Raw genomic sequence first — 14,976 nt, forward strand, 5'->3', positions numbered from 1 at the left:
AATTTACTGAAAGTGTTTTAGAACCTACTGATCTACAGTTTCAGTAACAAGACATAACTTATATATTTATATATCTGGATATTGTCTATAAAATAATCACCAGGCCTGTAACCGGTCATAAACACAAACTGAGACAGACCGAGGACTGATGACATGTTAAACAGTGTTATTTCCTATAAAAAGAGGGAACAATATGTTTGTTAGTAGCCAAGTATCCTCAGTGATCCAGTAGCTTTTAAATTTCTCAGCAGCGGTTTCCTGTTTGACCAGTCATCTCATGGCTGAGAAAAGGCTGGAATAAACTGGCTGTTAATATGCTGGCTGAGGCAGTAAGAGGTGATTCTAAGAGCGAGATCTGGGAAGTTTATTAAAGTTTTTATTTATTTTTTCATAAACCTGCATTATCTGCTCTGTCTGCCCCTCTTTATTTAAATTTTTGTGAGTATTTTATACAATCTTTTTATGTTTTACCGATAATTTTTGCAGAAGTCTTAACCACTTGCTATGTCCTCCAAAACTGACAGTTTCCTTATGAAATTGACATTATTATTGATATTATTTTGTATTTTGTGTTTTACTTTGTAACTCAATTCTATTTAGTTTATTTATATAGTACCAATTCACAACATGTAATTTCAAGGCACTTTACAGAGACAAGTCAACCAGATCATACAGTCAAATTGATTCAAAGTGTTCTACCTAAGCAAAACCAGTTGATTGCATCGACTCATTGACAGAAGCAGACATAAAGAAAGAAGCAGTCCTTCTTCCTATCAGACTCGGTGCCTATCTTTATACCAAGGGTCTATCTCAATCAGAGTCCCCAGAAAATCATATTGGGTGTGAACATCCTCATTGAATCTTAATGAGTAATAAACGCCACCACCTCTCTAAATACACCGAATCTGACTTTGCGTCCAATCTGACAGAAAATCGTATGAGATGCAAAATCGGATTTGGTGTGCTTAGGGCTAAAGGGTTTGTGTCTCCTCCTCAAAACAGGCTTTTAGATCAATGAGGATTGCAGGTAATTTTTTTTTTTATGCACAACCCCTCTAACATCCCAAAACAGCATCTTAGGTCATTCAAACACTTTTTCAGCCATTCTGCTGTTGGTTAGCTGTTGTGTTTGGGATCATGTTCCTCTTGATGACCCAGATTGGACCAAAACAATGTTGTTCAACAGATGGCTTCTAGAGTACTTTGGTAGAGGAGAATCATGGTCCACTCTGAGACGGCAAGGTGTCCGGGGCCTGTGGCTGTAAAACAAGCCAAAATCGTCATCTGTCTAAAAGACATTGTCCCAGAAGTCTGCTATGTGTCTTTTGTCAAGGGATTACACTTTTTCTTTCTTTCAAACAGCTATTTCAGTGTTTTTCTAACTCCATCCATCATCTCCCGCTTACTTTGTCAGGGTCACTTATATCTAGCAGAATAAGGCAAGAGGCGGGGTGCAGGGCAAGTCACCATTAAAACCGTAGGGCAACACTGAAACACACAACCATGAACACACTAACACCTAGGGACAATTTAGTGATGCCAATTTACCTGAGAGTTTTAGATTTTTGGACTATGGGAGGAAGCCAGAGTTATTATTAGAACTTTCAAACTCCATGCAGAAAGACCAAGGGCCAGGAATTGAACCAAGGACTGTCTTGCTGTAAGCAACAGTGCTACAAACTGTGCCACCATGCATATTGTTTTTCTTATCGTCACATCATAACCTTTAAACTGCTAATTGAGGTTTGTAGAGTTCCTGGGTATTGGTCATTGCCAATGCTCTGACCTTGAACAGAATCCGTCCACTCCCAGGACAATTAGTTGCTGTCTGAGATGTTTTCCTCTTGGAAACCCTCTCTCTAAGGATAGCTTGAAGATGACTTTGTCCCCATTCTCAGATTGATTTGCAACAACAGTTGTTCCTATGACGTCACAACGGATGTCTTTCCACCAAAGCATTGTGTTAACAAACCCAATCTGTTATTAATGTGCTCACACTAAGGAGGAACTTATTGTGTTTGACCAGCATAACTGGGCTGCCTCTGTGAATTAAATACGGTGGGACTATTTTTCACACACAGCTTGAGCATTTTATTTTTATTTTATGAGATTTTAATCCTGTAAGACGTGCTGCGTCCTTTCAGAGACAATTTAGAGATGCTGAACATGAAGGTCTGCTGCATGTTAAAACTGCCTAAACATACTAGCAGCAACATTAACTGGAAGATTGTTGAATATGAAGGTAAAAATGCCAAATATCAGTGTTATAAATATAAAAAATGTCTTAAATAAAGCCTTGTGTCAACTAATGTTGGAATAAACCTTTATGTTGAGAACTTTTAGTCTGTGGCTCATTTCTTTCTTAATTTTATTTACAGTTGGTAAACAATCCGACTTAAAATAATTAACAATGGAACTACTAAATTATAAGAAACTCTAATTGGCAAAATGGAATTAAAATAAATAGAAAAATATAACATTTTTATTTAATTAAAAAAAAAATCACTGAAGGTCACCCCATATAGCACATATGGAAAATGGGAGAACTACTTTGGCCACTGGATTGGGATAAAATATTCTAATTGATCTATAAATGGAAAAATGTTAAAACTATGGAATATGACAGAGTCAGATGATAGCCGTCTCTTTTTGTCTGACCCTGTAATGTTTTGGTTTTGTCATATTGTGTCTCTAGTTTGGGTGAAAAGTGAAAAAATGTCTTTAAGGATTGATCTGTCAATGAAGCTTGATGTGGTTTCTGTTTTACTAGGAGAGTTTATAGACACTCACTTAGTTATACTCAAAGGTTTATCTTTAAAGCCAAAAATAGATTTTCACTTAATATTAATTTCTTTAAAACATTTATTTAGCATTTTTTTTACTTTAGAAAATTATAAGGTTTCAACCATATAACAATAATAAAGCCAGAAAACAGAAACGGATGGAAAGTTCTCAAACGTTTTTCTGAAAATGTAACTTGTGGATGAACGAATTCATTCAATGTGGGTAAATGAATTTCAATGTGTCGGAGAGAGGCTTTTGGGTTGGTACATTAACTGTTTAAATGTATTCTGTGCTTTGATTTATGTTGATCTAATAAAACATTTTAAAAAAGTAAGCCAACTTGCACACAGGGGGCCCGGGTTCGAATTCCCGCTGGGGGGAATGAGCTGCCAGTGTGGGTCCTTGGGCAAGACCCTTGACGCTAATGCCTGCTTCGTAAGTCACTTTAGATAAAAGCATCTGATAAATACAGAAAAATACAGAAACAGTTATTACTCAGATGGAACCAAGAGCGGCTAAATGAATGTTCATAGATCTCAGTATCTTTATGGAGTTTCTGTGTTTTGCTTTGCTGCCAAAACTTCTTCAGACACACAAACTTCTTCATTAGTTGGAGGGGGCTGCTGGTTGATGGATCCTCGTACAGCTCCTGTGCGCAGCGCCCCGTCCAGCGCCTCCTTCAGGGTGAGGACACCACCTTCAGAGTCCCTCAGCACACCCTGTTCCACAGACTCCCCAGGATGGTGCCTCTGGAGATGTTTGACCACCTGGAACCTCTGCTTGGCTCTGTAGGAGCAGTGGCAGCAGGAGAAAGGTCTCTGCTCCGTGTGGGACAGGAAGTGATGTCGGAGCCCCGCCGGCCACCGGAAGGATTTCTGGCACAATCCACACGAGTACGACCGATCTTCCGCGTGCTTCTTCTGGTGGGTCTTCAGGATGAAGCTTGTTTTGAAGGCTTTGCCACACTTCTCGCAGACGTAAGGACGGACATCACAGTGCTGGGTGTCCCGGTGTGAGCGCAAAGCATCTGATCTGTTGGTCCGATACTCGCACTTGTCACAGGCATACGGTTTCTCCCCTGAAGAATTTAAACAAGGAGTTACACCAAATATTTTATTTAATATTAATAATAACCATCTAGTACACCAAAACATTACATTTAAAACAAACAATATATTTAAAGATTAAGATAGCAACCTGAGAAAATAAAGAAGGATTGTCTAAAGAGATTAGGGAGGTCTAAAAAGATTACAGAGGTTCTCAGATCAGTTTTTAACAGTTAGTCAAAGGTGATGTTTTATACAATAATAAAAAAAGATTTAAAATGATGGATCTGGTGTCTCAGAACAAAAGAATTGCAGTGGAATGAGGAGTGAGTGAGAGACGGAGATTATTAATATGACTGATGTCAGGAAGGGGAAAGCAGAGAGTTTTAAATGAGAGGAGAAGACAAACAGATTTGGAAAGTGTGTTTATAGTACCATCAATAATAAACTCTGTCTTGTCACTGTTAAGGTGTAAAAATAAATTATAAAAACAATGATTGAGCTCAGAGAAACAATCAGGTTGGAGGGTGAGAGTATAGATTGGTTTGGTAGTGGTGTAAAAATGAGTGTCATCACCCAAACCCATAGAATCACTTTTAAAGAAAGCAATAAAAATATAGGATAAAAAATAATTAAGTTTCTACCACTGTATTTTTTAGATGAATGTAAATTTGTTAATAGCTCCTGAATTTCTGTCACTTATTAAGGAAGCCTGCTAACATTAGGCTACCGTGCTATCGCCACTCCCGTCTCTTCCACCTAAATTCCAACAATCTAGGTCTCTTGTTAAACTTTTTATCTATTAAATAGGAGACCAGGAAACAATGAGTGAACCATGGGAAACTGCTCATGTGGCTAACGCTTAATCCACAAAAATATGCACGAGTCAAATTCTTGTGCATTCTCGGTAAAACGTGAATCTAAAGAAAATTTCGGAAGGATCTGTATATGAAAAACATCAGGTTTTGACTCCTTTAAACTGACTTTAAAGTCTTTAGTGTAAGACTGTCTGGGATTTAACAGAGAAGAATATAGAAAAAAAAGAACTTATTTTTAAGAATTTAGTGGAACAAATTTAAACTGGGAAGCCAGGACCTTTGATTTTTCAGGAGCTCATGATGGGTGGATATGAGGACACTCTACTTACAGAGTTCAGTTACATACTTTGTTGTACAGACAAAAAGGCCCAAAAGTTAGACCTATCCAGATGCTTGGAGACATGTGGGAGGACCATCACAGAGCGAGGACATGGGTTATTAAAGACTATTCAGGTTTCTAGATGTTTGTTTGAAGAACTGGTATAATTAAACATAAGAATCCAGCATGGTTTCAGAAATCAGTCCCTATAGCAGGCTTTGTGATGGTAGGAGGTTGTATCATGGTATGGGGAAGAATTATTTCATCTTTTCTGATAGTATGGTTAATGCAGAAAAGTCCAGCAGACATATTAAAGCAGGATCTGCTGTGTTTAAAACCACGTCTTTTCGTGGGACGCCCATGTATTTTCAGCAAGACAATAGAAAATGATCTTTCTACAGCCTTTTTTACTAGAGTATCGAAAAAAGACCTATATTAAAACTCAGAGACAGAAATGTCCTTGTGTGGTGAATACAAAGAATCCTAAAACCTCAGACTATTTTGTTTTTGTTACATTTGCGAAGGCTTAAATTGGATGGATGGATACCATACCTGAAAAAAAAATCTACTTTCTCCCATGAAAAGTTTCAGTTTCAGATAAAGTACAGTTTCTACTCTAGTTGATTTGTGGGACGCTCCTATTTATGTTCAAAATCAAGTATATTTAAATTCAAATTTGGGCTTCTGTGTGGAGTTCATACCTGTGTGCTTTGTCATGTGATACTTCAGCTGGGTCGCCCACTTGCATTTGTATCCACACTCTGGACAAAGGTACATCTTCTCGTCTTGATGAACTCTCATATGCAGCTTTGGTAGAAATGAGTGAAATTAGTGTTTTTATTTTAGATACAACAAAGCAGATATATTCAACTTAAACCCAAGGTTAACTTCATATTAACTGAATCTAAAGTTCAGCCAGATTTTAGAAAAGAATAAACTTCAGGTCTTAGATAACACCCACAGGAATATCCAGTAGTAACAAGCTGTGGCATTGTGTATGACGATTTTATTTCCTAATGCTGTTGTGTTAAACCCAAACTGAGGTCTTAAAGGTATAGTGAGGGATGTTGTTTTTCCAGGTGAATCATCAAAATAAGTGGTCCTCCCAATTGTCAATCATTCAGGTGATATGTTTCCGTAAGGCCGTCCTTAGTGCTCGCCCCCATTTTCCCTTACTGGTGGTGAGTCTGACATAGTGGAGAAATTCGGAAATCTTCTTTTGGAAAGTAAGCTTGTATGAGTAATCCAAACAGCAACTTTTAAACAGATCGTGCAGGAGGAGAAATGGGCTCATGCATGCTTTTGCACGCGTTTAACAGGCGTTACCTCTAGGGTGCGGGTACAGGGTTGTGCATGTGCAAGTGGTCTTTTCCAAAATTTGCCTCCACTATACCTTTAACATCTACACTACACTGTATTTATATCACTGCAGAGTGCAGTAAATAGACCTCAGAACAGGTCTAGGTAATAAGGTAAATCTTTAAAACCACAGCCGGAACATCCAAACAAAACAAATAATAACATTTTTGCCCTGAACAAAACACAAATTTTTTTCATCTTAAAACTCAAGTGAAAGGAAGTTCTCCTAAAAAATGCAATTAAATAATTCAATTTGAGGCAATTATCAGGTTATGCATTTACCTTTTACTGACTCATGTTGGTCAAGCGAAATTGCTGAAATTAAACTGGAATACCCTCAAAAGTTTGAATTCTGAATCAGAAAGGCTATTCAGGATGGATGCTTTTCGCATTAACAGTATATAAAAAATTCTACTTTAAACGGTAGCTTTAGGATATACAAGAAGATATTAAAGTGACAAAAATAAGGTAATAATTTTACGAAAATAAGATCATAATGTTTTTACAGGACTAGAGTCGTACCATGAAGACATCAAAGTCATGATATGAGGAGAAAAAAATCATAATGTTACAACAAAGCGCAGTCTTCCCCTGCGACTGTGATGCTCGGCTCAGACTGATCCTGCAGATTGGTTGAGCTGATCACATCAGATCTTAATAACCCCAACAATGTTTTCTTCTCATAGTCCTCTCATATTATTACAGCTTCGTACTGATAATATTGCCACTTAATTCTCAAATATTTATTTTTTTCTTGAAATGTCTAGATTTTTTTGTCACAATTGAAAAAAAGAAGTCTTAGTATGTCTCTAATACTCAGTTGCAGTTCTTTATCACGCATCTAACATAAAGTCAGATAGTCACGTACTACTTTTTAGTGGTTATAAGATGTGTTATTTTAACATTGTTTATCTGTGCAAAACAACAAGTAGAACTTTTTTTTTCTTAATTGTTATGGTTGTAATAGTGGCCATAGTAGCCATATATGAACAACAGTAAATATGAGCCTCTGAAAGTGGGAAACCAGAAAACTCGGAGATTATGACGATCAAATTTCCTAGCTATAAGATAAACCAAATGCAACGTCACCAAAGCTTTAATGTTGCAACTTTCACCAAATCTGACCAATTGATTACCCGTTGATCTACATGTATAATCAAATAAATAATTTGCTCATATCTGACCTTACCTTCAGCCTAGATGGGTCAGAGCAGGTGTAGGCACACTGCTCACAGCTGTAGGGTTTCTCCCCAGTGTGAATGCGGATGTGCCAGGTGATCTTCTGCTTGTTTCTGGTTGCATACTCACAGTCTGTGCATTTGTACATGCGTTTGCTCCCGTGTGAACGGAGGTGCTGCTCCAACACCAGCTGATGCCGACAAGTAAACTTGCATGTGCTGCACCTGAGAGGCTTGTCCTCCGAGGAACCCTCCTCATGTTCGCTCAGAAGGTGTTGAGCCAACAGCTGCCTTGTTTTGGCTGCAAAGGAGCAAAGCTGACAATGGTGTGGCAGGTGGGTCCTCTGATGGATGTCAAGGCTTTCTTTAGTCTGAAACACCTCCTGGCAGGTAGTGCATTTCACTTCAGTGTGTCTGCTCTGCTGGTGGTGCTTCAGTGTCACTTCACTGCTACATGTAAAGTCACATTTCTTGCATGAAAAACAAACCTGAAGTTTGTGTACCCGTTTGCAGTGGTTTCGCAAAGCAATCTCGGAACTAAAACGAGCATTGCAGTGACTGCAAACATGCCGCAACTCCCCTGAGTGACATCTGCGGTTATGCCGTCTGACATCGTCAGGAGCGTAGCCGGTGAAGTCACACAGTTGGCAGAAGTGTGTCGGCTGCTTGTCGTGGATGCGTATCTTGTGCTGACGTAGTTTGGCCAATGCGCCAAAGGTCTTGTCGCATACGTCGCAGCTGTGTCGGCCAACCCCTGTGTGCAGAGACTTGTGCTCCTCTAAGCGGTAGCGCCTCAAGGTGCTGAAGGAACAATAGGTGCAACGATGCCGTCGAGCAACTTTGTGTTTGCGTGAGATATGCTGCTCCATGCAGCGTTGTTGCCTGCAGCTGAACTTGCAATCCTGGCAATGCAAACGTTTCGGAGCTGGACCCTGAGACTTTCCTTCCTTATGATCGGAAAGTATGAGACGGTTCAAAGAACGTTTGGATTTGGTCAATAAAGAGCAGATGGAACTCTGGACTTCACCTGGATTCATAGATTCTTTCTTCTCTTGATTGTCTGAAGCAATTCTCTGACTTCGTCTGAATCCAGAGTTTGGTTGCTCCCCTGAAGAACCCCTGTTACTATTATTCATATAGTCTTCTGCGCTTTTCAACTTTTCGCTCCCTTTATTTTCTATTTCTGAAGCGGCCTGATCAAAAGTCCCTTGGCAGGTCAATATGTGCCTTCTTATTGTTGGCAGCTTGGTTGCAGAAAAACTGCATAACTTACAGTTCAATTTACCATCTGTTCTATCATAAAGAGTTTCAGCCTGTGATAATTTTGGTCTTTTAGTTGATATTTCCTCCAGAATTTGTACATCTGTAGGCTTATCTGCCTGGGTTACACTTGCCTGATCTTCTGTAACGGAGTCTGCTTTGTTTTCGGAGGTGCACGCTGTTTGTCCTAGATGTTTCAGCACCGTCGACATCTCATTTGCAGTCGACAGAACTTCCATCTGATTCGAGTTTGTTTCCTTTTGAGCTTGTCTCGATTCTCCTCGAGCCGCACCAGAATTTCCCAATGAACTTTGAGGCACACTTGAGCTGCCAACAGATGCTCTTGTGTTGTGCGAAGCTACTGGGTGCTTCTTTTTCAGGTGGTAGTCCAGCCCGCGCCTCTGTTTGAACTGCTCCCCACAGGACCGGCACTCGTGTCTCTTTATACGGCTCTGGCACAGAGCTCTGCGGTGGTATTCCAAAGTCGACTCCCTGCTGGTTACATAGGAGCATTTGTCACAGCCATAAACATGTTGAGATGGCACTGCAAGCATCTGGACTCGTCCCTCTAAGACCATGGCTTCTGCTTGGTCCTTGTCGTGTTTCCTCAGAGTTTTTAGTCGGACCTCAGAGTGTGAGGGCTGGTTCTCCCCAGAAGGAGAAGCAGAACCAATTGTTGCATTACTAACTCCGTCAGGTGGGTGCATTCGATGGTCCACAGTCTCATCAGCTTGACTCAGACTGGTTAAAGGCTCACTTTCATCTTCTAAGTCGCTTTGCTCAAAAGGTCTATGTTGCATTTCCTCCAGCGAGTTTTTAAGGTCTAAGGTCTCTTGTGATGAGCCAGGGTTTGTGGATTTCAAAGGTGGTGTGTTTCTGAGGTTTTCATCCTGGCTTTGTAAAGCTGTGCTTTGGTCTTCACCAGTTGTCAGAGTGGTTAACACCAGGGTACAGTACTGCTCCGGACTACTGATGGATCTTTCTGAAACTGCTTCATGACCAACTTCTTGGGACGCAAAGTCAAAACCAGATTCATCAGCTTGTGAGGCAAAGGAGCTTTCTAGGCAGAGATCGTTCTCCGATTGGTTCTTCTGTGTACCAGAAGCAGGTTGTTCAGACTCCTCGTGACCCACTGAGGATTTACGGTAAAAGTCATCCACAAACGCTGCAGAATTCCTCTCCTTCTCCTTCGCTGCATAACTCTCTAGCCATGCCGTATCTCCTGGTACGTAGCCATGGGCTTTCTTCTTGTGCAGGAAAAGGCTGACACTGCTGTAGGATGAGTAGACACAGAGGGCACAGTAAAATTTCTTCAACTTGGTATGTTTGCAGTTCTCGTGGTTTTGAAGTGCCTGCCGGTAGCGTGTGGAATACGTGCAGTATTTGCACTTGTATGCAGACGACTTCTTCTCCTCTCCAGAATGTTTGACCGACATGTGGTTGCGGAGCTCATACTTGCGCTTGCAGGCATAAGCGCAGATTTCACACATGAGTGACTTAGCCTGATGCCGTAGTTTATGGCTCTTAAGCTGGTCCATTCGGTGACATCGGTAGGAGCACTGATCACATGAATATCTAGAAGAGACAAGTAGTTTATTCAGTGTAGGACAGAGAGATCCATGCAACATCCTCCACAAAAACCGGCACACATGGTAACAAGGAGTACAAATTCTTAAGGTCCTTTATAATATAATGAATTGGCGCTATATAAATAAACTGAATTGAATTGAATAATCCAGTTTTCATTATTAGTCAATTTTATCCAAAGCCTCATTTACCTTTTCTGACTATGTCTCCGAATCAGCAGAATCTTAACTCTGCTTTATGCTTCATGCATCCGTGAGGTCAGGTTGGCCAAATTATGGCATTTTAGCACCCTTGTACATGGCATCAATGGGGCCTGATTTCTCCACAACATGCACCTAGAAAAATTCTTACGATGCAGAAAGCTCTGTGCAGAAAAGCAAGGTGACTGAGCAAAAGCTCCTGCTAGTGAGGGATTGCACATATAAACTAGGTGTCTAGAGACATCTTAAGATTTTGCCTATAAATGATCAGCAGACTGTGGAAAAACTCTTGGAGAGAAAAATTTGTCACTCTTGGATGACACAATGAGGCTTGGCAGCTGGCCCAGCATGCACCGTGACAGGAGCAGCTTCCAGTGGAGCAATCACAGAGCTATTAAGCTAAAAGATCACTTTTCTGTCGCCGTTGTTCTATCAAAGTATACTTTGGGATCACTTGATGCTAGAATTTTACGCACACATTATACTTTTAGGCGTCACTATATGGCCCATTTACTTATTTAGTGCGTAATAAAAAAAAAAAAAGTTCAGATGTTGAGAGGACAGTGGCAACCAGCGGACGTCCAAGGCTAAACGCAGACAGGGCTAACCTTAGCCAGTCTGCAGCAGCCCTCTCTCAGCATAGCTTCTGTGTGAAGGACCGCTGCCTCTGATGGAGAGGTATTTTTTTTTTTGGTAAAATGTTCCTTTTATTTGTGTGTACCCAACTATGTTAAATATTATTCCCCCACTAAATGAAAAAAGTAAGGATTTATTACTATCTAGAGACTATTAATAACAGTACTCTTCTGTTCCAATTGACCCATATTTATGCTGCATGCTCACATTCTCCCCAAGTCCATAATTTCCAGTGTACTTCTCAAGAATATACTTGGCGAGAACACGTCAATAGTCATGCTCTTGTGAATTGAGAAACGGGCTCTGTTTCAGAAATCATGAACGTCAGAACTGCGTTGCTGTCTACCTGAGGTCTCCAGCATGTTTCCTCATATGAACGGTGAGATAATGCTTCCACTTGGTGACGTATCCACATTCAGCACACATGAAGTTCTTTTCATCTGCGTGGACGAGCATGTGTTTGGACAGGTAGGACTCGTCCCTGCATCTGAACTCACACTGGCTGCACTTGTGAGGCTTCTCACCTGGAAACAGAAAATAAACATCAGGAGGCGTCAGGCGCAGCAGGACAGAATGTACCCGAGTTCCTCCTCACTGCTGTGCATAAGGATGTGTCGCTTCAGGCCGCGTTTGTGCGAGGTGACGTAGCTGCACTGAGAGCAGCGGTGGATCTTCTCGCTGGCGTGCAAATGTCCCACGTGCTGCTTGAACTCCACGGGGTTAAAGGTGACGAAGGGGCAAAAGTCACAGCAGAGCTTTTCTTGGCCGGTGTGACCCAGCCGTCGGTGCTGGAGGAAGACCGTCTTATTGGAGCAGGAGAAGTCGCACTCTGAGCAGTGATAGGCCAGGTGGGTCCGGTAATGATCCTCCATGTCTGCTTCGCATTTGAAGACGGCGCTGCAGGCGTGATGACGACACTCTGCGGCTTTGACCCCGTGCTCCTCAGCGGCGTGTTTAACCAGGTCTTTGCACTGGGAGCTCTGGAAAGAGCAGCCTTCCTGGAAACACGCCATCATTGCACCGTCTGACAAGTGTGTCTTCATGTGAGCCTTCAGGGCCCTGCTGTGGGGAAAGCTTTGGCTGCAGGAGGGACACGGGAAACTCGGATTGCTTGCAGTCTCCCCCGCCTCGTCAGGATGCACGCTTGCCACATGGCGGCGGATGGCGTTTCTCTCCACAGCAGAATAATCGCATAGATGGCAGCGGTGGATCTTCTCCCCGGCCTCTCGGAGGCGGTGTATGCGTAGCTTACTCTTGCTGGTGAAATAACGATCACAGGTCGGACACTGGAGGCTGGGATCAGGGAAATGTAACCGTAGGTGCTCCTGGAGGTGGGAGCGCATCTTGAAGCAGCGCCGACATTTGGGACAGGCGTGGGTGCGATACATCTCCTCAGACCCCTCAGAAAGGTATGCTGATGGACAAGAGCACAGTATCAGCTCAATTCAAATCATTCGTAAATCTCATTTTTAGGCACTTTACAAGTCAAAGAGCACCGTCTGTGCACTTTGACTTGTAAAGTTCATATATATATATATATATATACATATATATATTTATCTGCAATAAATATATATGTATATATCTGAATATATTTAATATATAATCAGACACAAAATAAAGAACATTTGCTCAGATTCTGATGATTTATTTTCAGCCTATAAATTGTTTTCTATCTAGGCTAACCTCTTTGAGTTGCTGCAGCAATCCCTCCACCTCTGCAAGCAAGTGGAGAGAAAACGTGGAAACGGTTTCCTTGAAATTTTATTTTTATTTTAGCTTTTACTGCATTTTATCTGTTTTTACTTGTGTTGTTTAAATGTTATCATGTGAAGCACTTTGTGACTTTGTCTGTGAAAAGTGCTATACAAATAAAGTTTACTTACTTACTTTCCTTGAAATGAGAAATGGAACCAGGCTCAGTACAAGGCAGTAAATCTGTGGGAAGCTCTGTGTTAGAACTTGTTTGTTAAACTGACTTACGATTTGTAGGTTGGTGCTTGAGTTGCCTTTTTACTAGTGTTGCGACAATGCAATTTTTTAGCCCCAATACGATACCCGATACTTGGCTGTGCTGTATTGGCCAATACCGATACCATCTGTTTGAAATTGATGTGTGTGTGTATATATGAAGAACTGCATGCTATTTGGATGTAAAATAATTGCCATCATGGCTTTGTCAAGCTGCTGCCTACCTTTGAGAAGCAGGAAAAAGACTAATACAAAGTGAATCCAGTAGAACTTTTTATTGCCTACCTGGAATGGGTGAAAATAGTTGAATAAACTTTTGGCTCTCAAAATGTTATCAGTGCCCTATTTGTTAGTACTCACTCGATACTGATACCACCGTTTTAGTGCTGGATCGGGGCCCCGGTCGATGCTGGTATCGGTATCGGTGCAACACTACTTTTTACCAAATACTTTTTTTCTCCCGAATACGTTTTTTCAAGGCTACTTTTTACTTTTAGTTGAGTATAAATATAATAAAGTAATGCTACTCTTACTTAAGTGCAAGTTTGGTATATCTGCCCACATCTGGTGAAGACAGGTGTGAGACAGCGACAGCGGAGGTGTTTTAGACATTTTTGATTCCTGCTGCTTCCAACTGTGAAAAATGTATCGATTTTCTTCTCAATAATTGAGGGAAACCATCTTGATTATGTTTGTGAAATACATGTTTGAATTTCCCCATAATCCACAGACTCACCAATTTCCTGAGACACCCTGAAGGAAGGAAGGAACAAATGACATAATAACTGTGTTTACCAGTAGATGGTGCCGGACATGCAGCAGTGGAGCTGTCCTTCTCCACGGCTGCTCCTGGTTGTTTCCCTGCTGGTGATTCAGTCAGACTCCCTAATAAAAGATGCAAAATAACAGAAATAAGAGAGATATGAAACATGGCTTAAATGATTCCCACGCCTCCTCCAGATGTTGTCTTTACCTGGATGGGTGTTTTCCACATGTTTGTGATTCAACATGTGAGTCCTGAGCTGTTTCACATCCTGAGAAACAAACTGGCAGTAGAAACAGCCGAACGGCATGTGGCTCCTGCGGTGGCTTTCCATCTCTCCCTGCGTGAGGAAGGACATTTTACAGGAGCGGCTGGTGCAGCAGATCAAATTCAGGCCGTGAACGGAGGTCAGGTGGTTCTGGTTCTCCAGACGGTCTTTACTGCTGAACTGGCAGCCTTCCTCGCTGCAGGGGAACGGGCCCTCTGTGTTCTGCTCCCTGTGGTTGGCTTTAAAGTGTTTTTTCAGAGCAGCCGGTTTGGAAAAACTCTGACTGCATCCAGAGCATCTATAGATGTCCGGCTGGGTTCCGTGGGACGGAGCTGGATGCAGGTTTGGACAACAGTGGGAGATGAAGGTGGACGTATCTGAAAAGTTCTGCCCACATTTATCACAAACATGTTCTTCTGTCTCCATCATGCCTGAAAAACACACAAAACACTGAACCTGATTTATTTACATTTAGCCTCACAGCAAAAATTTAAATCTATATGTTTTTTTCTTAAAATAAGGGATTTTTTTTTTCTTGAATTGAGGAAGTAAGTGAAACACTTTGCCAATGGAACAAGACAATTTACATTGAAAATAAGAAAAACAATTGCATTGTCTTATTTCAAGTGCATACTATCTACTTATCTTATTTTAAGAGCAAATATAATCATTCCATTGGGAAATCAGCTTATCTACTTACTCAAATTAAGGGTAAATACACTTAATTTAAGAATTTTATAATTATTTCTAGATCATTTTTGCTGTGCAATACGGGTGGGCATTGATC

At 41.1% G+C, this 14,976-nt stretch overlaps 1 protein-coding gene across 1 annotated transcript; it reads right to left on the minus strand.

Moving 5' to 3' along the window:
- Positions 1 to 2,847: 2,847 nt before the first annotated feature.
- Positions 2,848 to 14,618, minus strand: znf142 (zinc finger protein 142). Its single transcript, XM_038271270.1, has 7 exons — positions 14,132 to 14,618; positions 13,954 to 14,043; positions 11,783 to 12,601; positions 11,534 to 11,711; positions 7,516 to 10,339; positions 5,669 to 5,774; positions 2,848 to 3,862 (listed from the first exon to the last, which is right to left on the minus strand). The coding sequence occupies exons 1-7, from the start codon at positions 14,616 to 14,618 to the stop codon at positions 3,330 to 3,332; spliced, it is 5,037 nt and encodes a 1,678-aa protein (XP_038127198.1). The 3' UTR covers positions 2,848 to 3,329.
- Between the last annotated feature and the right edge of the window lie 358 nt (positions 14,619 to 14,976).

This window comes from Cyprinodon tularosa, unplaced genomic scaffold (genome assembly GCF_016077235.1).
Source record: "Cyprinodon tularosa strain WSP-4 unplaced genomic scaffold, ASM1607723v1 ctg798, whole genome shotgun sequence".
Taxonomy (NCBI): Eukaryota; Metazoa; Chordata; class Actinopteri; order Cyprinodontiformes; family Cyprinodontidae; genus Cyprinodon; species Cyprinodon tularosa.

Excerpts from the sequence above, each read along its gene's own strand:
- znf142 (XM_038271270.1), bottom strand. The coding sequence starts at position 14,618 with ATGATGGAGACAGAAGAACATGTTTGTGATAAATGTGGGCAGAACTTT. Across the intron at positions 12,602-13,953 it reads ATGTCCGGCACCATCTACTG|CATACCTTTCTGAGGGGTCT; the intron begins GTAAACACAGTT and ends CTTGTCCATCAG. Across the intron at positions 3,863-5,668 it reads TCACATGACAAAGCACACAG|GGGAGAAACCGTATGCCTGT; the intron begins GTATGAACTCCA and ends TAAATTCTTCAG.